The following is a 27,571-nucleotide window of genomic DNA, read 5'->3' as shown; positions in this document are numbered from 1 at the left end:
ACTACAAAGGGAAAAARAAGCAAAAATATGAGACCACAGAATAGGTGTGTCACATGCCTATTAGATTTCCAAAGCCTCCTTCTTCACCCGCAGAGCAAGTACAGTGCCCTGGAAAGAGGCAAGGATGAACAAGAATTGATTGGGAGAGGCATCAGGCATCAGAGCCTGAACCAACTCTCTACACCACAGTAGAACAGAGCTGGCAGATACTGGGGAGCTGGAACACATCCCACACTCTCACGCGTGTCATTTCTTTTGAGCCCCTGTGTTCCACAGAGGTGCTTGGAGCAGACCCTGCTCAGTGTAACCCCAAGGAAGGCCCAAGCAATGCTGTCTGCCCAGCGTTGGCTCATGGCTGCAGACCCGCTCACTCTCGGCCCATTCTCCAAATCCCAAAAGAGTCTCCTCAGGACCACAACAATGGTGTTGAACTTGACTCTTTCTATCCACCACTGGTACCTGCCTTTCAAGCATTTTTCCCTGAATACTTTCAGCACTTACAACTTAAATGGTTATGTGCTTTCTTTACTTACACTATGAAGTTGGAAAGGGTCTCTCTTGTCTCGGGAAGTGGCATAGAGAGACTTGTATCACATATACAGCAATTTTTCTTTGTCGAGACAGCACGTGCTGGGGAGTCCGGATTTACCTGCAGAGCACATGCTGGCTGGAACTACGGCCCGCTCCCCTCGCTGCGGACCCGCGACAGCGCACACGGGAGGGCCGTCGAACGCCGGGCCCCCACATGAGTGCGCTGCGCTCGGAGGGCGGGGCGGGAAGCGCCCTCAGCGGGGCCCGGGCGGGGCGGGGMGGGGCGAAGGCCGGCAGGGGGCGCCCTCCGTTCGGCCGGCCAAGGCCCCGCCCCATCGGGGAGGCCCCGCCTCCACATGAGGCCCCGCCCCCAGAGGGACCCCACCCTCCCCGGGTTCCCTGCCGGGGGCGGGGCCTTCCTGCCGGGGGCGGGGCCAGCCCAGCGCGCCAGCCCTTATTGGCGGAGGCCCCGGCTGGCCCTGCCCCGCCAGCGGAGCGGTAACGCACCGCGTCCCGCACGGTGAGGGTCCTGGGGCTGCTCCCGTTTCGGGGAGACGCGTACTGCCGGTGCTGCGAGCGTTGTCCCGGTGCTGTCCGTGASTACGGCAGGCCGCCGCGAAGGCACCGACTGCCAGGCCCCGCCCCGCGCGTCTGTCGCCACACCGGGCGCGGAGCGGAGTGGCGGCCGGCACATGGCGCGCTGCGGCGGCGGCGCCTCARCGCCGAAGGGCCCCGGCCCGGCGGCGACGGAGCGGCAGCGGCTGAAGGAGGCGCTGGCGGAGCAGCTCCGGCAGGACATCGGCAGGTGGGCGCGGGGCGGCGGACGAGCCGGGGGCGGCCCCGGGCGGGGCGGGGACACTCGGTAACGGTGCCGTCCCGCAGGCTGCTGGCGGAGGGGACTCACTCCGACGTGACCATCCGAGTAGGCGACGCGGCGCTGCGGGCGCACCGGGCCGTGCTGTTGGCGCGGGCGCCGSGGCTCTTCGCCGGTCTGGCGGCGGGGCGGCCGCCCGCGGAGGTGCTGCGGCTGGACGGCGTGGGACCCGCGGAGCTCCGRCGCTTCTTGCGGTGAGTGTGCGGCCACGGCAGATTGATGGGCTGGCCTCGGTACCACCTCTCTTGTGTCCTGCCTCTTCTTTTTTCCCAGTACTAGCACCTGTTGTAAAGCGTTTCCCATGCAAGGCAAGATTCTCACAGCCTTCCTGCAGAGTTTGCAGAGAACTTTTCTCTAACTTCCTTATTATCCCCTGCCTTTGTCCTGGTGCTGATAACACATGGCTGTACTCTACACCTTAGCGTGCTTTTTTATGAACTTGTAATAGAAAACGAGAGATAACAAGCAGAATTCATTGGAGATTGTCTGTGCCTACTAACACTCTTGTTAGCAAGAGTCCCTAATGAAAACAGCCAATAAAATGCACTCTCAGCTCATCTTTAAAAAAGTTGTGGCTATAGGAATCTAGGAGAACTTCAGCAATTTGGATAAAAATGCATTAAGCATTAAGCATTAAGTTAGAGATTCGTATCTCAAGTCCTAATGAGCTATGGGCTAGGCCAAGCACAGCATAGTTTTGGTGCAAACTGGGATCCCAGAGGGAGTTGTGTGGGCTGGCTACTCCCCAGGGACTGGTGCAAGGGCCACATGTTTCTGCACTGCCAGTTGTTCTCCAGTTGCCACATATGCAACATTTMTCATGTCTTGCTCCAAACCTTTGGTGAGTTACATGAGGGGTGTTGGCTTGAGCTGCCACCAGACCTTGCAATCCTCCTTGTAAGTTCCTCCAATCCTTTTTTCAAAGAACTGCTTTTGTCTGATAAAGCTGTGGTGGTGCCACCTTCTTTCCCTAAAAAAGCATTGGTGTTAGAGCCGGTCTGCACTTAGGCGAATGCACCAGGAGCTAAGTGGCAGCAGGCACTCCGGGATTTCACATGAATTCAGGATGTATAAGTTCAGGAAAGTGTAGGTTCTTGCAGGCTCTTGAKATTGTTGTCAAGAGGAAGGGGAGAGTGTTGCAGTTTAAAAGTTTAGTGCTTGAAGCACAATCTCATTATGAAATAAAAGTTTTTGTACCAAGAGTAATAGCTTAAACATAGAATCATTGTAGTGGAGCAGGTTGATAAACAGGCATTTGTTAGGTTACTGCCACAGCCTGGCAGCAGCATTAGCAAAACAAGTGGTAAGAAACAAAACAGCATGGGTTTTGTGTCGTATTTTTCCTGATTCCATTGTTACTGTAATACCATTAATTTCTTTCACATTCATGTAAGTGGTGTTACACACTCCATGAAGAATTTCATGGAGAAGCATGATAATGCAATTTTTTWAAATCAAATTAATTTGGTAATAATTTGAATCATTATTTTAATTATATATATATTGTTATATTGGGGGGTTGTATTTCTAATGGTAAGCACTTAATATGTCACTAATTCTTGCTTTCAATTTTGTCTGGGTTGGCTGGAAGGCAAGGAATGGTATCTGGAGTCCTGCATGTTCTCCAAAAAGCATGATATTGGAAAACACGTTTAAACTCAGCTCAACTTGTATTCTTTTTACTGTGAGTTTAGAATCTTCACCTGAACCTCCCCATATATTCTAAGCTGTGTGTGTATGTATGAAGTGTGCTTTACAATATAAAGTGTGCTTTTTCTTAACTTAATCTTCGATTCAGTTTGATACTGCACCTTTTAAGTCCTCTAACYTAGTACATTCTGTGGAGATTTGTGCTTACAGAGTGCACTGAAGTTTGACAATTTGAGCTCATGACAAATGAGCTCATTTGGTCCAAAGAAGGGAAGCAGCTTTGGTTGAAAAGAGCCTAATCCATTGTTCCAATGATCAAGTAGTATCAGTGGTTGTTGAATCTCAGTGGTTTCTTATTGTTAAGATGCAATTAGAGCTTTACAAGTGCAAAACAGTGCACTAAATTACAGCTTCAGGTTTACTGGAAGTCAGCCTGGTTCTTGGAGCTTGTGAACTGCCATGATGAGTTGTAACAAAGACCTGTAGCTGCAGCTGAGCTCCTGAGAGAAAGTTACTGTCTTCTACAAAAGTTCTGGTTTCTTGTATATATGGAGAAGTATAATAGCAGTAATAGTATTGAGSAGTTCATCAAAGCTCTAACAAAATCTCCTTCCTTTTCCTGTTTATATATATTCAGCTTTGCTTTTATTTTCTTGAGTAAAAAATKGTCTTTCCTTGGGGATTTGGGGACTTTATTTTCTCACAAGCTATATCTGGCGTGCATCTCAGTGAGGCGCACTTCCTTTGGGCCTCTGTCTCTCTTAATCAGGAGAGATTTGGGCTATGTTTACTTGTGTGCTGAAAGGCTGTGCAGCTCCTTTTGCCAGGCTTCTGAGCATTTTTGAGCAGGAGGGAGGACACAGTAAACTTCATGCTAATCTTTCTACATAGCTCAGCATGGAGTAGATGAGCAACTAAGCAGTGCTTTGTTTCTCTCCGTACACTTGCACTATCTGAGGATACCAGGAAGAAATTTCTGGTCACCTGAAGTGCAGCATCCATACTGTACACAATACATACACTACGTTTTTGCCTGATAAAGTTAATGTAATATTGACTGTGCCTTCCAATAACCTGTCATTATTCAGGACACAACTAGGAAAAAGTCAGTGGTTGCAAGTACATCAGTGCAGGAGAGGAGTGCCTAAACTGGGTTCTGCAGTGTKCCTCAAGAAGAGAAACTCGGCAGCCCTGAAGGACAACTGTCTGTCACAGGTCATTAGATCGTTACCCTMTTGCCTGCTGAGAGGCAAACTGCTTTTTATTTACCCTTGCAGTTCGAAAAAATACTGCTTTAGCAATAGAAATYTAGATACTGTTGCTTAATATTTCTATTATAGGGGTCTGATAAAAGGAAGGAAAGAGAAGGACCTAATGACAGTGAGATCCAGTTGAAAAGCAATAAATACAATCAAGTGCARAGGAATACGATTGTCATTGTGACATTTACTGCCACAGGGGTTAGTTCGCAGTACCAGCAGTTGACTCAAAGTAGACCAGCCAAGGCTTCGACCGTGTTATGCCTGTAGAATTCTGTATCAGGCAGGACAAAGATGCTACATCTTGCTTAAATGCAGCCAGAAACATTCCAGAAGGTAAACTCTAGACAACATSATGGCAATAACTTATTTCTGTGAGTCTGTGCATACCTTTCCTTTGTATAAAACAATTGTCAGCTACAGTAACTGCTATAAATACAACAGATAGCCTATTGCATGTTCCTGTTTCATCTRTCACCTTGCCATACCTCTTGCAAACTCAGTGTTGCTCATGTCTGTCAGGMTCTTTCCTGTGTGCAGGGAAAAATCACCTAAGCCAGAAGGTGGAGTCTTCTGACACCACATAAGGTGATGGCTTAGCACTGTTTTCAGCTTGATATTSTCTTGTATGTGAGGTCTGCATAAACAAGTTACACCAAAAAGAATGTTTGTGAATATCTGTTCTTTAAATAAATTCCCAGTTAAGAGTTTCATAACACTGGATTACAAAGTAGTGAAAAAGGGAAATATTTCTTTAAGTAAACAGTCCATGAGTTTCTTACTGATTGCTAGATTGTCRTAGTCCCCACTGATTAATGGCTGTTTTGGAAGAATCAAACCTAAGTTATGCATATGTACACTGAGTTCCTTTACGTTTATACCTCAGCAATCCTACCCTTAATATCAAGGCTTGTATATTCCCCCTAGTAGGTTATGACTGCAGACCTTTATTTCAGAAGAATAGCATGCCTCCTATGTCCTTGAAATTTTGTGATCTATACGGGCTATTCTGATATGGTCCTTCCCTTTTGTCCCCTTATGACTCGTGCCTATAGATGTGGTGCAGCCTTGCATGCAGGGAGTATCTTCTCTGAGTGACTGATGCATGGAACTTGAAAACAAATCCAAGCTTGTATCTTACATTTTGCGCTATATCCTGTTGGGAGAAGAAAGACTGCACCATGATGACTTGTTTATTTTGATGAAAATGGGCTTTAAACACATGCCAAACAATGGCAATCTTATCTCCTTTCCACATATACAGAAACAATAAGCTTGTCTTTTTTCTTACTGGATTTTTTTTCTTTTTGATCCATGTTTATATCTAATCTCTGTTTCTCAGAGGCAGTTGAGAAGCTGAACTGTCAAGTCACAATATATTTGRTAGCAGTGTAATGCTTTGGAAAACATAGTAYCKTAATGCAATCGATTTATGCCTTAAGGGGAAAAAAAATTCTRTCTGTGAGAAATGGTTAGAACTTTCCACTGGGCCTATGACTATTTAAGGGTCAGATTCTTCTTCTGAAATGCTTAGCTTTTACAAGAAATTTGAACATTTAATCAGYGCCTGTGTGAGGCAGTAAAGCAGTTGATGTTGCATCTCATGAGAAAAAATTTACTGAAACTCTTACCTCAAGAAATCAGTTAAAACAACCATCTTGACTGCAAAAATCAAGCAGACGGTTCTTTTAGCAAATCTAAAGGGAAATGGAAGAATCTTAAGTGGTTAAGGTAGATTAAAATTGTGTGTATGAAACGCCTAACTTAGACAATGAAGATTTCACTGCTTTAGGTGTATTGCTGAAATATTTTTTGCAAGTTTACCAAGATTAAATGCAGTACATCAGAATATTTGGTGCAGACAGGTTTGCTAGACATGGGTGCTTTAAAACTCTGGGTWGGCAGTGGTTCAGAGGCTTCCTATATTCTTGGGTTTATTTTTATTTTTAAAAGTAAATTTAAACTAGATTTGAGTTTCTTTTTGGCATTTGTGGTAACTGATAGCTTTAAGTAAAACTATATAATATGGTATTTTACACAKGTGCAGAAGATACTTTGGTGTTAATCTGGTTATTATGACATCCTTGTCTCTCAACTCAAGAGGCTTGGATTTGACAGAGGGACCATTCAATGGATAAGGAATTGGCTGCATGGTCACACAGAAAGAGTTGTGGTTGGTTRACAAGGTGCTCAACATGAGCTGGCAATGTGCACTCTCAGCCCAGAAAGCCAGRAGYSCTATCCTGGGCTGCATCCAAAGCAGTKTGGCCAGCAGGTGGCTGGAGGTGACTCTGCCCCTCTGCTCCRTTCTCGAGAGACTCCACCTGGAGTGCTCATCCAGCTCTGGGGCCCCCAGCATAGCAAACACCCGTTGGAATGAGTCCAGAGGAGAACAGCACAGCTTATCAGAGGGCTGGAGCACCTCTCCCATGAAGACAGGCTGAGAGAATTAGGGCTGTTCAGCCTGGAGAAGAGAAGGCTCTGGGGATCACCTCTACCYGATTTAAAGAAGAGATTTGTAACTTTATAGAATTCTTATCTTCTGTTCTTTAGATAATGAAGCTAGGATGGCACATTGAATGATGCCTACTCAAGAGGTTTGGAACAGTTTTTTAAACTATTCCTGTCATCATTCTGCAGTAAGGGTCCTGATTTCCTAAAGTAACTATTTTGAAGAAATGGTTTTACTGATGACTAAACCATRTGAGCTCCAAGGTCCAAGCTATGCACTTTCCCGTGGATGATGATTTCCCTAGCATTTATTTAAGCAGAAAGGCGCCATTTAATACCCTGTGGGAAACAGTCTAGAAAACTTCACTCTGCTTTAGAAATGAGCCTATAAAATGCAGGGTGCTGCCAAGCAAAGTTTTTTATAACAGGTTTTAGAAAACTGCAGAATCTTGCATTCTGGAAACATCTAATGGGATTTAACTGAGATAAAAGGAAATTTCTAAAAATGTGCCACAATCATTATTGCTGTCTGTGAAGCAAAATGATGGATGCCTCCATGAGTCTTTCAAAGTAGTGAATTTACAGTCTGTATTAAGCAGAACTCTAATAGTAAGATAAGTRCTGAATTTCTGGAAGTAATAAATCCAGGAATGTGACTGGATTTTATATGTTAACTGAAATAATAAAAGTTTCTTGAGGTTTTATAGGAAAAAACTTAATTAAAATAGAGTAACCTTTTCAGATCCAGAAACCATTTMCTTAGTTCTGTTTTAAAATGCCATTTCATTTGTTTTATTTACTGAGTTCCTAGTTCAGTTCTTTAAATATAGGACTTGAGAAAGAAGATGATTTCTTTGTATGTTTTCTCTGCTCCTTTAGAGGTCAGTGTTCAAATGGCACACTCAAATTACTGTTCTCCAAGTATTGACCAAAAAAAGCCTCTTTGCCATGGAATGAGTGACTAAAGCAGATCTCTAAGGACATCTGCTACATCCAAAGTAACTGTAGCTCTTCTGTTAAACTTTGTTAACTTCATCGATATGGTATGAAACCAAGGCTAAAGCATGTTATCTGTGCTGGAGTGCAGCATCTTTCTATAAATATGAGATCTGTGCAGTCACAGACTGCAGGCTTTGTTAGCCTTTCCAGATCCTGAGCCAAAAATAAGCTGGTGAAACAGATGGGAAAGTGGGAAGCTGGAATTACTATATGGGCAAAGTAAAAGTTCTTGGGTAATCTTAACTGCAAATCTTTGTGCTTTAAGTACTTCCTTTGAAATTAAAATTTATTTCTCCAATTCATTTCTATCTCTATACAATTCTAATGATTTTTTACTGTAATCTTKACATTAGAAAGTTTCTAGATCTTGGGGTGCTTGTTTATGCTTTTCAAGCATTTGCAGTAAAAAAATTTTCCAGAAATATATTTTTAAAAGGGTTGCATTTTTTAAGCACTGTAGAGTCCAGCTCTTCTCTTCTGGTCATGAATTTTGTTAGACACAAAAAAAAGGTCTTTTTTTATGTGTTCAATTAAAAATTACAGGAGTAAAAATTAATGTCATCTTCCAGGCTTGTATATTCATCTGATAAAAATCTTAATGAAGTTGAGGAGCTGGCTATGATGAAAAAAGTATTGGAWCCCAAATTAATACAAGAAAGCAACACTACAACTCTTCAGGACACTCAAAATAATTTAAATTGTTTTGGACAAAGCAAAAAATCAGCTGTTGATCAGAATACTCCAAGAGGAGCTGTGCAGAAAGAAGTTGGTTGTTCATCTTGTACTGAGGAGGAAATTCCGGACATAATCATTGATGCAGAAAGCAACAAATCCACTGCAGGTAGGTTTGGAATTATACTTTTTTTTCTTTTATTCTTTTACCTAATTATCCCAATACTTCTACAGTTGTAAAAATGCAGACAAAACTACAAGTGTTCTGGAACCTTTCAGAATSTTCCACACTACAGCTCTGAGTGAAATAATATGAGGAAGTGTTTACCTGCATCTTCCCCAGAGGTGTTGGCTGCTACAGCTGTGTCCATAAATACAGGCTCAAGCACCAGATCTGTTCAGGTGGAAGCCTGTAGCATTGTATGACCCTGAATTTCCTCAAGGGCTACTTTTCTTTAATGCAGAGGTTCCTGATGTCTGCAGAAAGAAAATGAACTGGGTGCATAATCTTATGAAAGTGTAACTGTAGCACTCCTTCTGTACACACCAAATATGGAGCATTGGTCAAGTTTCTGATAGCTCAAAATAAGAAGTAAAAAACAAGGTTTGGGAAACCTTTCCAGGAAAATCCTAGCTTAAATATTCAATATTAAAAAAATTAATTATGTCAGATTCTTTGCAAATACTTTATTTGTGCACTGTTAATAGTCTGCTGTACACCTGACAAAAGTGAAAACCACTATTTCTCCCCATATGCAGGTAATTCGAAAGTAGAAACTGCATCTATATTAGGGGAAGACTTACTGATGCTCTACAAGAAATGCTGTTGTCCAGACATCAGTATTTGTGTAGAAGGCAAAGACTTTCAAGCTCACAGGTACGTAAGTATTTACAGTAAAAAGTTTTTCAGTCAATAACCATCTAGTTTAAAATGCTACTGTTACGTGTATGTGTAGGAAGTTATTGCAGATGCTGTTTCCTTAGCTGTGAACCATTACAGCTTTTAGGTGGTCTGTGTGGAGTGGCCATACKTAGATACTAATGAATATCATTTATCATCAACAGCAACTATTTTGAAAACAACTGTGCTTTTAGCACTTCTAAAATTGCTACTGTAAACTCATATAAACTCCTATAGGAGTAGGTTTTTTGCTAATTTTATATATATATGTATATATGAAATACAAAAGAAAAAATGAACTATCTGATCTCTGTAAAGAAAACGAAAAATCTAGTAATAGACTATTCAGTTATTAATGCTGAATAAAATGTCCATACAGGTAGAAAGTTTCTGGAGTATATTTTTTTTCTCTGCTCTTCAGAATCTGTGCATACAAAATCTGATTTTTACTTTCGTTACTTCAGTTATGTAGATGTAAAGATTGTCAGGAGCCTTTACTAGATCTGAAGTCCAAATCCATTTAAGAACTTTGGCTTATCGTACTCTTGTGGCTTGGGAAAGCAAATTAAAGTGTCAGTACCATTCCTTGTACCTTTGATATGTCTGTTTGCATTTGAGATAGCAAACTAGATAGCCTGTATTTTGTTCCCTTTGAGTATATAAAAAACTGASAGGGACTATCACTACTTTTAGTACTTGCTTAACACAAATCGGGGGGGGGTATGCAGTTTATTACTGACATTATAGTATCTTTATGGAAGATATGTCATAATAGTGTGCATGGGTATCTTATTTCTTTAAATAGTAGAATTTGGACATATACTACATTTTCAGAATGTAGTRTAGTAAAGAATGTTTCTTCTCATCTATACTATAAGATACGTTCTCAGATACATAAGTTTGACAAACAAATGCTTTAATGCAAAAAAGAAAATTCAACAAAGAATTTCTATCAGCAGAGCTTCTTTAATTTAGGCCATTTACTTCCTGGAGCAATATATCTAGTTTAACTTGCATCAAGAAATATGGCAGTAAGTCATAGAAAAAATAAGGATGTTCTGAAACAAGCACAGGACTTGAGCTTGTTTTAGCATTGTGTCATGTGAACAGTAGGAGCTAATGAAGGAAATCTAACTTTCGATATCATTGTGGTGAAAGCACCAGAATGAGTTCCTTACTGTAAGGGGGATTTTTTTTTAAATTCTCAAACAGGAGACAGGTTAGGCCCCCACAGTCTCCCACCACTTCTGTCAGTATTCCTTACTTTCTCATTAAGTCCTATGAACTTACAAGAGACTTAACAGTGTTGCTGTTTATGTCTTCCTAATGTTGGATTCTTACAGAGCTCTGCACGAGCAAGACAGATTTGTTTGGTAATATAACTGGCACTAAACATCACTGTAGGAAAGAACAGATGAAATTATTTCCAAATAATTTGCCATCTCTGTATTTTATAAATATATGCTGGTAAAATTTAAACTTAGATAATACATACTTGTCCATATTCTGCTGAGTATCTGTCTTATTTAAAATGAGTCTTTGAAATACCCACTTGAACTATGCCCTAGAAGTTGATCGATCATGTCTAAAATTTATTTAGAAGAGAATAAAAAATTGGAGATAAGTGTATTCCATATCTCTATGACACTGTGTTACTGTATGTTATAAAGATAAGATTATATGTGTACCCCGAATTTCATATACTTGAAGTTAGGATGTAATACCCATTTACATGTGGACATACTTCACTGAGATATGAAACATTCTGTAAAAGCTTTGTTGTTATTATTGCTGGATGAGTCACAGGAGGAAAGTGCGAGAAGTTTCTAATTTAAAGWATTGAGACTTCTGAAGCAGGAGGAGGGAAGAGAGATGAGAGAATACAGAATATATAATGACTAGAACAGAGACCATAAATAGCATTCTTCATGCTTCTTCCTACGCAAAATGAGAGTGCTCAGAAACATTTTGAGAGACAACGAATACATGTAAAAGAAAGAATTCTCATGCCTAGTATAACATTCTGCTTTTTCTGCTACAGGAAATACATGACATAAGCTAATTTTATAAATAATAGGAAGCTTAGCGAGCATCATGAAAAGATTTATGTGTGAGAATATTATCTGTGGCTGCAGTAACCCAGATAAGATATTTAAAGGCTAACACTAAGTGGTATGGATCTGGAAAACTGAAATCAAAAAGCAGTTTTCATCCACTGTCTTGTCTTCATTTGCTGCCCTTGCAGTTCCACCTTATGAAGCTCCTGTTGTGAAGGTCTTCTTACCTGATATTTTGAAGACTGATACTGGTAGAGATAGTGAGCTACATAGACTGCTGCTCTGGGGTTTCTTTATTCTCTTTTATGGAAATAATAGTAAATTGAATTGTTATGGCCAGTTATGCCTTTTAAATATAGAAGGATAGTAAGTGTATACAGAGGTAACTGATATCTCTGAACAATGTTGTAAAAACACATCCTGTTTTCCCAGCATATGTTAATATCAAGTTTTGTTTGACTTTTGGTGGGTAACAAATTTTGAATACAAGACATTACATACTTTTCATTTTGATAAATCAACATTTTTTTAGCATAAAAATAATTTAGGATGCTCAGGATATAATTATTTATAATGGGCTGTATAAACAAGGTTATTTATTCTTATTTGTTAAATAAATCAGGAGAAATAAATGTGAAATTTTATATAAAAAGAAAATGCTTGTGATAATAGATTTCCTCTSTGTAAATCTCAAAGTCATACTAAAAACAAGCTTTAACTGAAAAATTTATAGAGTACTGTTTGTTTTTTTCTCTAGCATATTTTGAAATTCCAAACATACTGGGAGATAAGGCACACAGTACACAGCTGACACCTTAATGTACACAGGGCAAAGATTTAAGTCAATGTTATCAAAGAGTCTCATCATGAATATTTGTGTGTAGTGGAATAATGTTTACTTTTCCTCTCTCAGGGCYATTTTATGTGCCAGATCTAGTTACTTTGCTGCTATGCTGAGTGGAAGTTGGGCTGAGAGCTCCCAAGAGCACATCACTCTTCAAGGGTAAGTGTTGTCTCTGCAAGTCGTGTGGGAGCAAAGGTAGGCAATTTACAATCACTGCAAATATGTAACAACAGCGCTGGGTACAGAGCACTGAAGATTAATATGCCTTGACACTTTTCTCCAGCCTGATACATTTCCCGAGTACTGTTTTGACTTCAGGATGAAACTGTGTGTAGGGTATTTGTTAATATTGTCAGATGATTCAGAAAAGTCTTTTTCATCAGCAAAAGGGCACTAATCCTTTTTTGTRGAGTATGTTTTAGTATTCACAATCTGTTTGAGAATTCTTTTCTTTCACTTCATGTTGTACATGTGAAAAGCATTGTGAGCCTCTGAACAATGTAATTTTAATACTTTTTTGTACTATAAGTATATTTACAATGTAAAGACAAATAACATTTCCTAAATAGAATTTAATTATGATATTCCAGCAGCATATACTAAAGCAATTTTATCTAGTGTGCTTGTTCACCATGGAGAACACATTTCTGTGTGAGAATAATGGAGCTGTCACTGTAGGATGAATACTTAAGACTTCATAGATAAGCTGGGGACTGCCAGGTTAGTTCTTTTCAGTATCAGACAATTCTATTGAAATATATTCAATTTCCTCTAAAGCAAAGGAATACTGATCCATGTACATGTTAGCTTTTTTTAGGCATGATGAGTTGGCTGGTTCAGTTTTCTTCAGAAAGAACTGTGTACCTTACAGTGCTGCAAAATGTTAACTGCTTTGTGTTAATATAAAATTGCTTGGCCAAGTGATACTTTCTCAAATGTTCATTTTAGTTTTCTCTCAGTGTAACAATACTGTTGCAAAATTAGAAATGTTATCTGTTGATTTTGTTATAACTCCCAAATCCTTATAAAACAATAGACTTGCAATTTCATTTATTCCTTTGCTTTTATAGTATGTTTTAGAGGCTGATAGTCACCAATTACTCTTGTGTTTATACACTTCTCTCTCTGTAATTGATTTCTATGTGGTTAAGGAATTTTCATCCTTATTTTTCATTCGAAGGATTCTCCTGAGAAGTACTAAATCCTTATATGAGGCTATTCTCATGCCAGTGTCTCATAATTTTCAGTTGTTATGAATCATATCCCTAATTTTACCTTTTCTAGTTCACTTTTCTGCTTAGTGCTGATTTCTGTGCTATCTTTTACAACACTTATAAATATGAAGTACATATGGCTTACTCTGAAATAATGAAAATTCTGCTCAAGGTAACAGCTGTCAAGACTGTGGGGAAACTCCTTCTTGCTGACCTTATGACTATTGTGTGTATTCATATACAGGGAGACAACTGTGCTGATTTTGYTTCTTTGCATGTTGCAACGCTGGGTTGTTTTCCTTTTGCTTTTAGTCATCAATGTCAATTGCTTAAATGTGTCTAATGTTTTAAAGGGTCCTAGCTCTGTCTGCATGACTGTATTCCCTTCATACTAATGCACACAGCACTTGTAGGTCCTGAAGATTGCACACAGAAATGCATGTACACAAGACAAGAAAGTGTTCAGATCATGTTCATCATTTAGGCATTGTGGGCCTTTCTGCATTATGCTGGGACTGTGAAAGGATGCAGCTTTCTTAATATGAATAAAGACTTTTTAAATATTTTGAGTAGCATTTCTACTTAGCATTGTAATAATACTACTAAATGTATTTTTAGTGTCAGAAAAGATACCATAAAACCAAGAATTAAAAATAATTATAAGAATTTAAAAACATGTAGTTACCTAATAGTTGACTTATTGCTAGTAAAGAGCTTGGCAATGATGAAAAAATCCTTCTTGTATATTACCCATGTAAATAATACAGTTATTAGTATTAGTCTGCTTACTACTTACTTTTAAAGATTTAACGTATTGGAAAGTTCTAGCAAGACTGTTGAGTAGCTAAATTCACCCAAAATGTAGTCCATGTAGATACTTTTGCATTGCAAAATTTTATTGCTTTATTTTTATCAGATTATTTGCCTTCCATTCACAGAGCAGCTGGATGATGCATCAGCTTTTTGACCAACTTTGGCTAGGAAATGTGATGCATTTCATTATGGATATGTCTTTATTTGTATTTTTTCTTTTTTTTTTTTTCTTGCAGCATAAGCCATGTAGAAATGAGTGTCATCTTGCATTTTATATATGGAGCTATTTTGGACTTTCCAGACAAAGCTGATGTTGGGTATATGTCAAATTTTATTATTTTTTAATTGTAGTTTGTTTGTTCTATATTTTTCTCAGTTAAAAGTCAAAAGAAAAATTCCAAAAATAGAGCTGTTGAAGAAATCTTATTTATTTGGCAGCTACTGGAAAAGTTGTGCCAGCTGGTTTTGGAATACTGTATGAGGAGAGTGAAAAGCAGGATGATGTTTTATACCAAAATAATTCCCAGTTTGCCTGTACCTGCCTTTTAGTTTTCAGAATAATATATATAATGTGTGATAGTATATAACAGTTAATATTTCTAATTTATTTTTGAATAATCACTCAAGTTGATGAGAAGGCTTAGTAGTTAGTCTTAGCTCCATGAAAGATGATATATAGGAAACAATGTAAATGTTGGCATTTTCTGCTGGGATAGTTTTTTAATCACGTTTTTATAAATAATCCTGTATTAGTGAAGTAAATACTCAAATTTGTGAATTATTCTCTGAAACCATTTACTTATTAGGTGATGAACTCTGCCACTAAACATTAAATTGCTACCATTTCCTAGAAATATGAAATTGTTTATAATATGTCCTAATATAAATGCTTCGCTAATGACTGGATATAGAAAATAAAATTACGGTAGTGATTATTTGATAAAATAAGTAATAGTTTGCTCACTCTGCTTTTTAAGAATTATGTCATTGTAATCTTTGGGAAAAAAACCTACAAAATTCCAAAACTCCACTGGCACAATTATTTTTTTAATTTGCTATCCTTAAAGTAGAGAAACTGAGAGTCTTCTCAACAGTTTCTCAGCTAGCATCTGAGGCTTGCTCTTATGGAGGCTGGACTCAATGGCTGGCAGATTATTATTAGGTCAGTATCTGTTTCTGTTTGAGGATTATTCTTTGGAAAGTGTCACACTTGGTTATCAATCTGTTTCTGCAGTAAGTTCTGACTGAATAAAGAGGTGAAGTTAGCATATAAATTGTCTTGTAAGCAAAATGCCTRTATCACAAGGATTTTTTGATTCCTGCTGCTGCTGCTTTCTCTTCAGTCGCATGTTGGGCATTGCAGATATGTACGGGCTGGATGGGCTAAAAGAAGTAGCTATCTACATTTTGAAAAGAGATTACTGCAACTTTTTCCAAAAGGTATGTCAGTTCTCATGCTACTTTGTGAGCTATAAAGCCTGAGAATTTCGAATCTATTACTTAGCACAATCACAGTGAAGTATGTAAGAACTATGTGGTCAGTCAACAGTGTGGCTAATGTCAACAGTCCCTGGTTTTAGGTGTCAATCTGCTAAATTCACTGGGACTGATGGTGAGAGTAAGGCCTGTGATATCATCCATCTATTTATGGATACTTGGAAACCCCAGCTGATTAAAAGCAGTATTCCACATGATTAATTCAAYGTATTAAATTACACTGAGTATACTTTAATATGTGCCATTGTAAATGTACAATGTATGYATAGGGCATATGGAAATGCTAAATATTTGCATATATTGTTCAATGGGTATATATTTAGGAAAAAAAAACTATTCAATTAAAATTAGTTTTCAAATAACTGCCTGCTTAGAGTTGAGCATTTTCATGCATTAGGCTCATTCTAGGCTGAATCCTGTTTTTTTGACACGTGGAAATAGATGACTGCATAAAGGCAAACAAATACCATGGTAGCTGACTTAACTTCTTTTTGAACTGAAGATTTTGTTCTTCTGTATRGTTTTTATAAATCAAAATGTACAATAATTGTGATCATTTTCCAACAATTCTAGCCTGTTCCTGGCAAACAGCAACCTGTACTAGAATGCATGGCTATTGCTCATTCTTTGGGAGTGGAAAACCTATATGCTGCTTGCATGAAGTAAGTAAAATAAAATAAAATATTGCTTGTTTTTAATTTCTCTGCTTTCTGTTGAAATTATTTTGTAAGATATGGTTTATTGTGGCATACAGAATGTTCACATTTTAAACATRTTTTTACTTCATATTACTTTAGAGGTACCACTTTATGCTAACAAGTGAAGATAGAACATTTTTCATYTTCCTTACCTAAGAATGGCTCTGTTTTCAACAGATGGGTAGGAAAACATTTTGCAAGATGTTTGTCAGAGAGAAGCTTTGCCAATTTACCTACTGAACTTCAGAACAACTGTCTTGTTATGTTGATTAACTCTTTGGTAAGTAGTGTGCTTTGTATAAAAATATTTTTTTCCTTATTTAGCAGTACAATGTAATTTAAGCAATAATAAATATCTTACGTAAGATAATAAAAATCTTACGTCTGTAGTGCATTTATAGTATCTAAAAGTTCCAATTAAAATAATAATTTTAAAAGCTTTTTATTGTGGGATGTCATTGTYATACTTCATGGCACATAGTCTAGTGATCATCACATCCACGTCCAGCATAATAATAGAAAATATGTTTATGAAACACAGCTGTGACATCATAATGCAACGTTATGGAAATGTTCAAGGCCAGACTGGATGGGGCTCTGAGAAACCTGGTCTAGTGGAAAGTGTCCCTGCCTACAACCAGAAGGCTGGGACTAGATGATCTGTAAGGTCCCTTCCAACCCACACCATCTGATATTATGATTCTCTGATTATGTATTTGGACAGTGAGGAATAGGAAATCACTGTATCTATTTCTGTGTTAYATGGTCGCATACATCATTTGTGATTGCCTTTTTCTTTTTATCTACAGTCCATTTATTCCAAGTTTGAATTCTTTTTTTTTTATTTTTTCAGACCTCAGTTGATCACTGGCTATCAGTGATAGCCATTTGTTTACAGGCAGGCTGACTTTACAAGAATAAAGTAACAGTATAGTATCCATATCTTCTAGTTCTCAGATTACAGTACTACACTGGTCCACCCAAAGCTCAGCTTTCATTTTTTTGGCACGTACTTACATTGTTCCAGTTTAGACCTGCCTAAAGTTAAGTATTTTGTAATTGTATTTCTGTATAAAACTATGCTCAGAGTTGACTTTAATTGATTTGGACTAGACCTATTAACAGAAGTTTTGTCAAGTAYTCAGCCTGTAAATACACTGAATTGTAACCTACCTAAAAAGTATATAGAAATAAAGGTAAATCTGTACAGCTGCTGCCAAGCATGACTGTTTATGTATATAGCTGCAATATGGATTGTCATAGACAAAATTTAACAAGCTCAGGTAACATTCACAGCATGATTTTGGTTCTASSRCACAACAGRCAACTAAATATGTGGCATYTCATSTRTCTCATGCTGAAGTACTTGTTCCCATGGCTGTGTTACTGTGTTATCCAAACTAAATAGCTCAGATATGGACATGCACACTGTCAAACATACCCCCAGTTCAAGAGTTGCACTCTTGAATGGTTCTGTTCAACAACTACCCCTTACTGAAAGGACAGTGAAGCCTTCTTGCGACTGGGTTTTTCAGGACATCTATGATGAAGTACTTCAAATGCTGAAGACAGCAGGTTGTGAGTGGCAGCTACAACTGCATATTCAGGTGAAAGCCTGAAAAACAACAGATTTCAGACTTATGTGGCTTTAGCTTTGACTATTAGATAAYGGTTCTTCATTCAGAGAGTGCYTAGCACTGGAACAGGCTCCCCAGGRAAGTGGTCACAGCRCCAGCCTGACAGAGGACAAGAAGCRTGTGGACAATGCTCTCAGGCACATGGGGTGATTCTTGGGGATGGTCCTGTGCAGGGCCAGGAGCTGGACTCAATGATCCTTGAGGGTACCTTTCAGCTCAGCTTATTCTGTGATCAAGAAAAGCTTGAGAATATCCACAATGCATAAATCTAACAGAATAAAGATGGCAGCTATAACACCTCAGGAGTACACCTAGTATCTCAAGATGCTAGGTGTTCTGCCACTATATTGGATTAGTATACTGAGCTGTTCTTAGAATATAGACATAGCTTTGTGTATGATACAGATCAGTTCATTCTGATCTACAGCTGTGCAGAGTTAAACCACCACCTATCTCCAGCTCCACACTACCATGAGTAGTGTACTTTAGCTGTGAGCACATGTAGACACAGTTCTACATTCTTCTCTAGGCCCTTGTGCAACATTATTGGGACAGTTTAAAGGTAAATATTCAGGCCTTCCTTCTCCTCTGCTTATTCTAATATATAAAGATGCTGTGGTTACAGTTCATGTTGAAATACATATGCTACCTTTACGCTGCCAGCATCTGCAGAACAGTCATGGCACCTTGGTACTTCCCCAGCTGTGTACACAGCTTCTCTGGAAGGCTTTTTGCAGTTTGGACTAAAGTGTGTTTTAGTTCCCATACTATTGATCTAACATTTGTGTTGCTGTGTCTTTGCAAGATTCACTGGAGTTTTATGGACTGAAGTCTGAAAGCATCTAGAGTTGCAAAATTAAACAATAAAGCATAAGCCTCTTCTGCCCAGAGAATGGTTCTCTTGAGTGTTTGTTTAAGACACCCATCCCGAAAATTTGTGGAATTCCCGGGAGAGTTTTTCACAAATGCTTAAGGCTGCTTGAGCAATGAAGAAGAAAAGGTCTGACATTAATTTTGCAGGGGCTGCTGTGTGATTTACAACCGTTTTCTCTGCTGCTAGAGTTTTCTGTTGTAAAACTTGAACTATTACACCCAGTTAAACAGTGTACCTCTGCTGATCCCTTCATAACGTAAAACCTTGTTAATGTGACAGCCCTTTAGAGGAAAAAATGGTCCAAAGAAAAGGAGATTGCCAATGGGAAAATCCCTGGAAAACCACAATGATGAACACAGAAACATTAAAATGGGAGTGCTGTTTAAAGCACTGTCCATGTGCTTTATGTGTACCTGTCACAAGTGCAAGAAAATTATTGGTTTTTTAGATAAGTAGAGTGGACTCCACTTCAGAATGGTCAGGAAGAGAGTACAATAAAAGAAGTAAAATTCAGTTAGAACCACTTCTACAAAGTGCTGACTTAATTAGAAGTCAATGAAGGCATTTTATATTTTACTGGAAGTGTCTAATGGGAGTAAATGCTTATTGCCTTGYGAGCAGGGGTTGTATTTGAGACAATTCAGAAAGCTTGTAATTGAGTCCAGTGGAAACAAAATCAAACCATAAGCATATATGTAATCCTTAACTGACATGATCTGCAGAGAAGCAAACTGAATTTGCCCAGAGATGAGTAAAATAAATATACTTTAACAACGCAAGGTCAGATTTTATGTTTTAACTCTAACTTGCACAAAGAAGGTACTCCCTGCTTTCTCAGTTGCACAGGACAAATGTGATTGTGATCTGAATTTGCAGTAGGGGTTTTTGTGTCAAATATTTATCTGGATTGTTGCTTTTTCCAGTGTTATTCCATAATTTATCAGTGTCCTGCTAGGCCATGCTGAATAGAGCTTTCAGGCCATTCTAATGTGGATAACCGTAAATTCCAAGTTCTTTTCAAGTGATGTGTTAGCCAGTAGAAGCTGCCCTCAGGTACTGTGCTGATGCAATGCATGAAAGAACTGAAGGCACAGACCAGGGCAATAAATATTAGCAAATCTGTTTGCATGTTTGAAATGTTAACTTGAAACAGAACAGTTACTTTCCTTTGAGAAACTTTAGACAACAAAGAGGGTAAGTTCAGTTAAAACTCCATCTGGAAAGACAAATATTTGTTGTCTGACTCCTTTATATAAAGCAGAAGGATTAATAATTATGAAAGTATTTTCTCTGTATCCCAAATGCTAGGCAATCCACACTCATCTAAAACCTCAACTTAGCTGTTTTATTCAATAATTTATCACATCTTTCAGTGGCCTATAGTGTTTTCCTCTGTTCACTTTCTCCACCTAACATTTGCCTATTTTTCTTCAAGACTGCAATATGTAATGGTACAGTTGTCAAAAAAAATACAGTAAAAGTTACTGAAAACTTTACTACCTCACTTCAGGCAAAACAGAACCAATAGGGTTTTCTTTTTCTGCTCTAGTTTCAAAGGCATGTATAATATTACAAATTATAAAAACCCAAATTTATTTAAATAAGGGGAAAATTACATAATTGGGTTCCTGCGTAAAAGTTCAGTAACTGAACAGAAGCTATTTTGCAATCAGCAATTCTTCAGGAAATTACTTGGCAACAGGCTAATTTCTGTTTTTGTTTCAAGAACCACAAGAATGCGGCTTTCCTTTTGATGGAGAGTGACCGGCTGATCAATAGCCTTCCCCAAGTGAAATGGACGGAGACAGCTGTGGCCTTGGCATCACGGCTGCATGAGGAATGTGTTACCTTTATTGTTGCAAACTTCCTACATGTAGTACAAAGTGAAGGTTTCTCTGTTTTGTTGCAGGTAAAAGTGCCCTCAAGTTATTATATGCTTCCAAATAAATTGAATTAAATCCCATTTTGGAAAGTTCAGGCTGCTAAATTACTGAAATCATTTTAATTTTTGCTTTGAAGGATAATTCTATGAAAAAAAATTTAAAAAAAAAAACAAAAAACACCTAGGCAGCACTAAGATTTGGGGGGGGTGGATTTTTGCAGGTTTTTTTGAAAGCACATAAATGTTTTGATATGCAGGGCTAATACTGCATTCACATCATGTGCTTCAGTTAAGCAAAAGTTTAGTGGGACAGTTTCTCTGTTGCAAAGACTTAAGTATGGATCCCAGCTTCAAAAAATGTTTCGGACCCCTGGAATAACAAACAGCACATACTTACAAGATTGTGAGTATGAGCAGTGTACTTAAGTTTCTACTGATTTTTGTTGTGAGTTGCACAAATGTGGCAATGCTGCAGGTTCTGCTGAGACCATATCTAGTCATCCAGCCAGTTTATTTGTCTTGTGAAATATGGTTTTTAGTGTGTATAGAGGAGTAAAAAATAAATAGGGAAATTTTAAAATTATTTGGTTTTGGATCCAGAGTTGCATGAGGCTGTAAATTCATCACATCGTACTTGTTCCCAAAAAATCGGTTAAGGAGAGAGGCCTCAGGATAATTTGCTGGAGGCATGGAGAGGGGTGGGGTAATGGAATGGATACAAAAGAAGATGCTCAGCTTTGSAATACCTCCTGCACAGCTTGATAGCAGATCCTCTCTGCTCAGTAATGCTTTTGCATACAAAGTACACTCTTTTGTTTTAAACGGCTGCCTTTTGTTGTTTCCTCAGGCACAGGCAATGAGCAGCAAACCTGACCTTCTAGAACTAATTTTCAATGCAATTGAAAAAAGCATTACTAATGAAAATAGCTGCTTTCTTCTTGTAGCAGTGGATATGTTGTTGGAGGCTGCAAATGCAAAGGAGATGGTAGGTTCTTCAGTGTGCAGTGTTTGTAGAAAAACTATTCTGGTATTGTTTCGTGTCATGGTTCAAATCAAATGATGTGGTGTGAACTTAGATGGTTCAGTCATGCAACTGGGGTCATACAGAAAAGCATTGCATAAATCCAAGGTCATTTTGGAAGTACAGGAAATGTAGGCATTTGTTTACTTTAAAGAGACACCCCATCCATGGGAATCAAAAAATTCCTGTGTATTACTGAAAATATAAGTCCTATAAGCAACACTGCCCTATTGATCTTTACTATCACTTTAAATTTGTGATAAGAAAAGAACTTATCAAAATGTTGCATTACCTGAAACTCACAGGGGAGGAGAGCTTATTCACTTTCTCTAACACATCTCCCTAAATATTTTTCCCCCTTTTTGTGAAAGTCACAGGTACATWTGGTCTTGTTTAAAACTGTCATCTAAAGCAAGGACTGACACTTAATCCGATGTGTGCTTTTTGGATTGGGTGGAGGTTTCAGGCTCCGTGTTTGTAACATACTGTGTATATTCACACAATCTAAATAATGACATTTAAGYTGTGGTTGACTGTAATTCTGGGAATAATTCATAAATAGTATGACAAAGAATAAAAAATAAATGAAAAATTAATTGCTGCAATCTGATGCTATTGTAGATCTACTTGGTCAAAGCAATGAAAATTKAATCAAATACATTATTTTTCCCTGGAGTATATGACCTTGTTGTGACACAGCTGACAGTGAAGAGCTATTATGGGGTTTATTTAAAAAAAAGAAAAAGAAAATAAAAAAAAAAAAGCAATGAGAGCGATGTAGTGTTTACCAGTGCTGTAATTTGCAGGTTTTAAAGTATGGAAAAAATCACTGTGGTGGGCAATAATCCTTGAAAAACAGCATCTCCATCTACCAGACCGTTATAAAATATAAGTGATGACATCATTGATCTAGCTTAGGGAGTAAGTAGATTCTGAAAGGAATAATGACTGGTTGCTATGACAATATGCCCCTCGCCAGCTGCTGATTTGTTACTTGAACACAGGGTTTTACGTGCAAGATCCAGGCGCTGCRTGATAAGCTCTGGGTCTTCCTGGTTCAGTCTTTTTATGCTGTTCGTCACACAGAAGGCTGGAAGCTGGTGAGGCCAGACCATCAACAGAAAATACAAGCAGGTACGTCTGGCATCAAATGGCATTAGAATTTTTTAGCAATCTGTTTGTGTTAGTAGATACATTGCAGATGGAATTGTGCAGCCTTATACAAACTAAAGCAAAATTCATGCTGCTCTGTGTGTTGAAATGGTGTTTTAGAATAGAAGCATGATGGCACGCTTAGCTAGTTTCAAACGTGAAATCAGTAAGTCATTTTCTGTGAAGAGTCTTCCTTGCTTTTCTTTTTAGGAGTATATATGATAGAAACCCCCCACCCCCACCATCATGTAGATGGATTCTATTCTTATTTACAGCTACTCTAAATTACTGAAAACACTGCAGTCGGATTAAAAACCTTATCTGCCTCATTTTTAAGGARATAAGAGCTGTGGATGAATTAACTTTGCGCAAAACAGATTATCCATTCTGTGAATTCTGTTTCTATCCTTTATCGTTTTCTCCATGATGTATAAMTATTGCTCATCTCTTGCATAATGCTTATCCTGTGCACTGTGAGCAAATGCAGATAGCTGGACTCCTCGGCTGATTGGCATTGTGATCTTGTGTTGCTGCTGCAGAGAGCCCCTAAGGAGCTGCATGGTGTGCTCTCAACGTTTTAACAGACAGCACTTGCAACTAAAAGGAGTTTTTGTTCTGAACGCTCCTTTGTTTTGAAGTACATGAGTATTCTGAGGATGTGGAACTGATGATGGAGTTCAGGTTATGGTTTAATATTAGCTTTGACAGTACAGTGTTAGAAAAGAGTGTTAAATACTTCTCTGAATTCAAATCACTTTTGATTCAAAGAAGAAATAAACATTTTTATGTCTTTTTTGTTAAAGACAGTAGCTAGGATATAATAGTTATAAAAGCATTTATGCATAGAGGCAGATGAAAATTTTATTTTTTACAATTACATGCTGAAAGATGCAGTGGCAGTCTTTCTAAGCATGACTTACAGATATAGTCAAATATCTCATGCTACTGTGTAAAACAGGGTTAGGATTTCTTTCTTGATTATAAGATCCTTCAGAAGCGAAGGAGTTGGCTTTAGAAAAAAAGGGTGGGCTGTTCTGATTTGGGGTGGTTTACTTTTAAGATGATCATGTCTTTATTGTGAATAATGTTTAGGCTACTTTACACTAGTGCTTTCAATACAAAAGAGTATTTTAAAWCAAGGTGTGTTTTAGTTATCCAAATTCAGAAATTGTTTTGTTTTGYCAGAAATTGTTTTGTTTTCTTTTAGGTTAAATTTTAACTGAARTTGCTCACCTTTTATATATGAAAAGTCTGAAATGTTTGCATTAATTATCTGGTTTTAATTACAGGCAAAGCGATAGCACAATATTAGACAAATTTTAATCTTCAGGTGAAGTAAGTGTAGGATAACTTAAGTCAACTTTCATCTTAAATATTTCTGTTGGTAGCTTTTTTCCTGGAAATTTAGCCTATATGGAATTAGAAGGCTATAATAGAGGAGGGAAAATGCCAAAAGAAGACAGATGATAATGTGGTTTTTTTAATTTACTACATCTCTTGTGTTTTCTTAGGCACAAGTTTATATGGATTTTGTCTTAATATATTGGTATGTATTAATGTGCAGAGTCACTGCTAGAAAAAGGATTAGATCCCTGGGGTGCCATTTTCAGCATACCTTTTGTGTGATTTTTAGAGACCTATATAAAAATTATTTTTAGTATCTTTAGTAAGAATTCAGCAGAATTTTTGTATTACACATACAAAAACTGTTTCCATGTATAGTACATCAGAATCATGAGGCACTGAATGCTTACATTTTTTATATATTTTTTGCAAAACCTTCTTTTCAACTGAAGTATGAATACAGACATGAATGAAACCTATCGATTCTAGGTCTGTACAGTGTCTATAAATATCCTTTTTGTATTCTACAAGTGCAATTGATTTAAAAGCTTTGTTGAAAACTGCTTTCCTGCCAGAGTACATCAGATTAAAAAAAGGCATTCACTGCCTGTAAACTCCACATGACAATCACACGGGTAATTCTCATGACATTTCGCAGCATGCTATCTAAAAAGGCACTATGACCTTAGTGTGTACATTTAGATATTTTGGCTTGCCCACTTTTGAAAACTAATATAATTTAATGTAATTAATATTTTCTTTATGTAGTATAAATAAATGTTTTATAAATAACGACACACTTAAAAGTCATTAGTTCTCTAAATTTAAAGGTATCTTTTTGTAAATTTTGTACACTTTCAAAGGTCTCAGTGCACTGCTAGCTTTAAATGAATTGAGCTTGGATAAACAAAAGTCTTACTATGGACATGGGGAAACAGAAGAGTTAAATAACTTGCTTATGGCCATGTGACGTCATTACAGATCCCACACTTTTTGTTCCAAACATAAAACCTTGTATTTCCACTTAACATTTGCCATGTCACCAAAATTAGCCTTTCTAGAATAATTACAGGACCCAAAGAAGTGTTTTCAGATTCCACATGATGTTAACTGAGTAGGCTGGCTTGATTTCTGTCTCCCTTCTTTCCTGCCAAATAGTAAAGAAACTGCTTGTTCCTTTTACAGCKGCATTTGACAAGGGTGATGACCGCAGACTTGGCAAAAAACCTGTATTCACTAGCTCTCAGGTAAACATTTATATCCAAATATAAAAAAACATTCACATAATTGCAAACAAAACGATTTTCACTATTTGTTTTAAATTAATACTAATTTTCCATGTTTCCATAATGGAACTTGGTTTTGAAAAATCTGTGTTTTCTTGTGAACTGTTTCTGCAGAATCAGTGMTTACTGGAAACATCTTAGGATTCAGACTGTGTTCTGCTACATTTTCAAACAGATAAGCTCAAATAAAAGACAGGAATTTGTGTTCAGAATCTCACATTCCTCTCTTGCTACATAATGAAACTCATCTGTTTCCCAGAGCAAATGGTTTGCTACTGAGCTAATGAATTCTGTTATTATTACAAGCCACCACAACACTGAGTCTGCTACACTTCCTGCTCTGAAAAATATTTTTTAGTGCCCTCAACAACTCTTCTATTGAAACACACACTCAAAACTATATTATTAATTGATAAAAAACCAGTGTGGGTTTCACATGATTTGACAGTCTTGCATACTTCGCAATTACACTGGTATCACAAAGATTCCCTTTCACACACTTAATTCTCCATGTTTCAATTCCTCTTCACCTGAGAGAATCAGGAATGTCATTTCTCTGCAGATATGCTGCTGGTAATGGTTAAAAGCATCACATGTATTGTAAAATAATTTTGGGCTTTATGTTTGTAATAATGTGTAGTCTGTATTCCTTTTTGGAAAAATATGCACATATAACTGAAAAATATTTTCTTACTTCAGCAGAAACACATAATATAAATAAGTAAATATTACAAAGTAATTTTTCCAAAGTAAAAGTGAAACTCAGCTTATATATTTCTATCTGCTCTACACAGAGCAGTACTTTTATATTCTTGAAAGCCAGCAAACTGAGCTAAATAACATATATATATATATATATATATAAATTTATTTCTATGTTGAATCTTGTTGCTTTAGATTCATATATTATTTTAAAAGTAGATGTGTTTCAGAAATTACAGATTATTGATAGTTTCGTGTTAAAAATGTTTTGTTTGGGTTTTTTTCTGATGCCTTTTTTTCCTTTCCCTAGCTAAATAAAACTACTACTGCATCTGTTGGTATAAGGAATACTTCCCGGGCAGAACAAGGCAAGAAAGTTTGCTGGGGAGCTTCTTCCAYTAATCGGGATAAAATGAAATCTGATGGATTAGGAGCATCTGGACATGCATCAACCAATAGAAACACTATTAATAAGACTTCAAAGCATGAGGATGTAAAAGGGAAAGATGGCAAAAAATTAGTTTCCAAGATTACTAAGGATTCCAAACCTGGGGAAAAAGCTGCTTCGCCAAAGGCTAGAGCTGTTATAAAGACAAAAATAGAAAATAATGGAAATGTGAAGGCCGAAAGCATGCTTACCAAGCAAGACATAGAAAAGACGTCATCTGCAAGTGGACAGAAAAATTCAGGAAGTAGCAAAGGACTAAAGAATCATGAAGGAAAAATTGCAGGTGCCAGACCTAAAGTGCTGACAGTAACCTCAAGCATGCAGAACAAAACAAAGCCATTGAAAAAAGCCACAGGAAAGGAATCTCCTTCCTTGGTGACTGTAGCAGCAACGTCCAGCAAGTCAGCAAATTCAAACACGGATATCCAGACTGCCAGTGAACAGACAGAGGAACCCAAAGAGGATAAATTGGTAGAGGAAGGGAAAAAACAGACTGGTAATTTTTTATTATTCTTTTTTAAAAGTTGTCTTCTGATTTCCTCAGGCTGGTCATACACTGAAAACCAGCCCGGGAAGCTTTAAGAAAATCTACTATAAATTGATGAGTGACATTCTTCCCCTGTAAATGAGTATTAACTGACTATGGTCAATTAACAGCCATCTAAAATGGCTATTTTTAGTTTAAAATGGTAAATGTTTTACAAGTTTAGCATGTATGGTCTTCTCAATAACTGATCTTTATATATTAGATTTTTTTCCAGTACT

The 27,571-nt window shown here is 37.7% G+C and overlaps 1 protein-coding gene across 1 annotated transcript in view; it reads left to right on the top strand.

Moving 5' to 3' along the window:
• Nucleotides 1-1,223: 1,223 nt before the first annotated feature.
• BTBD8 (BTB domain containing 8) overlaps nt 1,224-27,571 on the top strand; it is a 39,623-nt gene continuing 13,275 nt past the window's right edge. Inside the window, exons 1-14 of the mRNA XM_057373170.1 lie at nt 1,224-1,336; nt 1,414-1,599; nt 8,334-8,605; nt 9,196-9,313; nt 12,308-12,397; nt 14,502-14,582; nt 15,609-15,705; nt 16,336-16,424; nt 16,638-16,740; nt 20,698-20,880; nt 21,701-21,838; nt 22,879-23,008; nt 25,556-25,617; nt 26,669-27,302. Coding sequence (XP_057229153.1) covers nt 1,224-1,336; nt 1,414-1,599; nt 8,334-8,605; nt 9,196-9,313; nt 12,308-12,397; nt 14,502-14,582; nt 15,609-15,705; nt 16,336-16,424; nt 16,638-16,740; nt 20,698-20,880; nt 21,701-21,838; nt 22,879-23,008; nt 25,556-25,617; nt 26,669-27,302 — 2,296 coding nt within the window. The remainder of the gene's footprint in view (nt 1,337-1,413; nt 1,600-8,333; nt 8,606-9,195; nt 9,314-12,307; nt 12,398-14,501; nt 14,583-15,608; nt 15,706-16,335; nt 16,425-16,637; nt 16,741-20,697; nt 20,881-21,700; nt 21,839-22,878; nt 23,009-25,555; nt 25,618-26,668; nt 27,303-27,571) is intronic.

Source organism: Malurus melanocephalus, unplaced genomic scaffold, assembly GCF_030028575.1.
Source record: "Malurus melanocephalus ecotype Western Australia unplaced genomic scaffold, MMel_1.1 scaffold_8, whole genome shotgun sequence".
In the NCBI taxonomy this organism is placed as follows: domain Eukaryota; kingdom Metazoa; phylum Chordata; class Aves; order Passeriformes; family Maluridae; genus Malurus; species Malurus melanocephalus.
The sequence above is the reverse complement of the archived record's forward strand: the minus strand, read 5'-3'. Positions and strand labels throughout refer to the sequence as shown.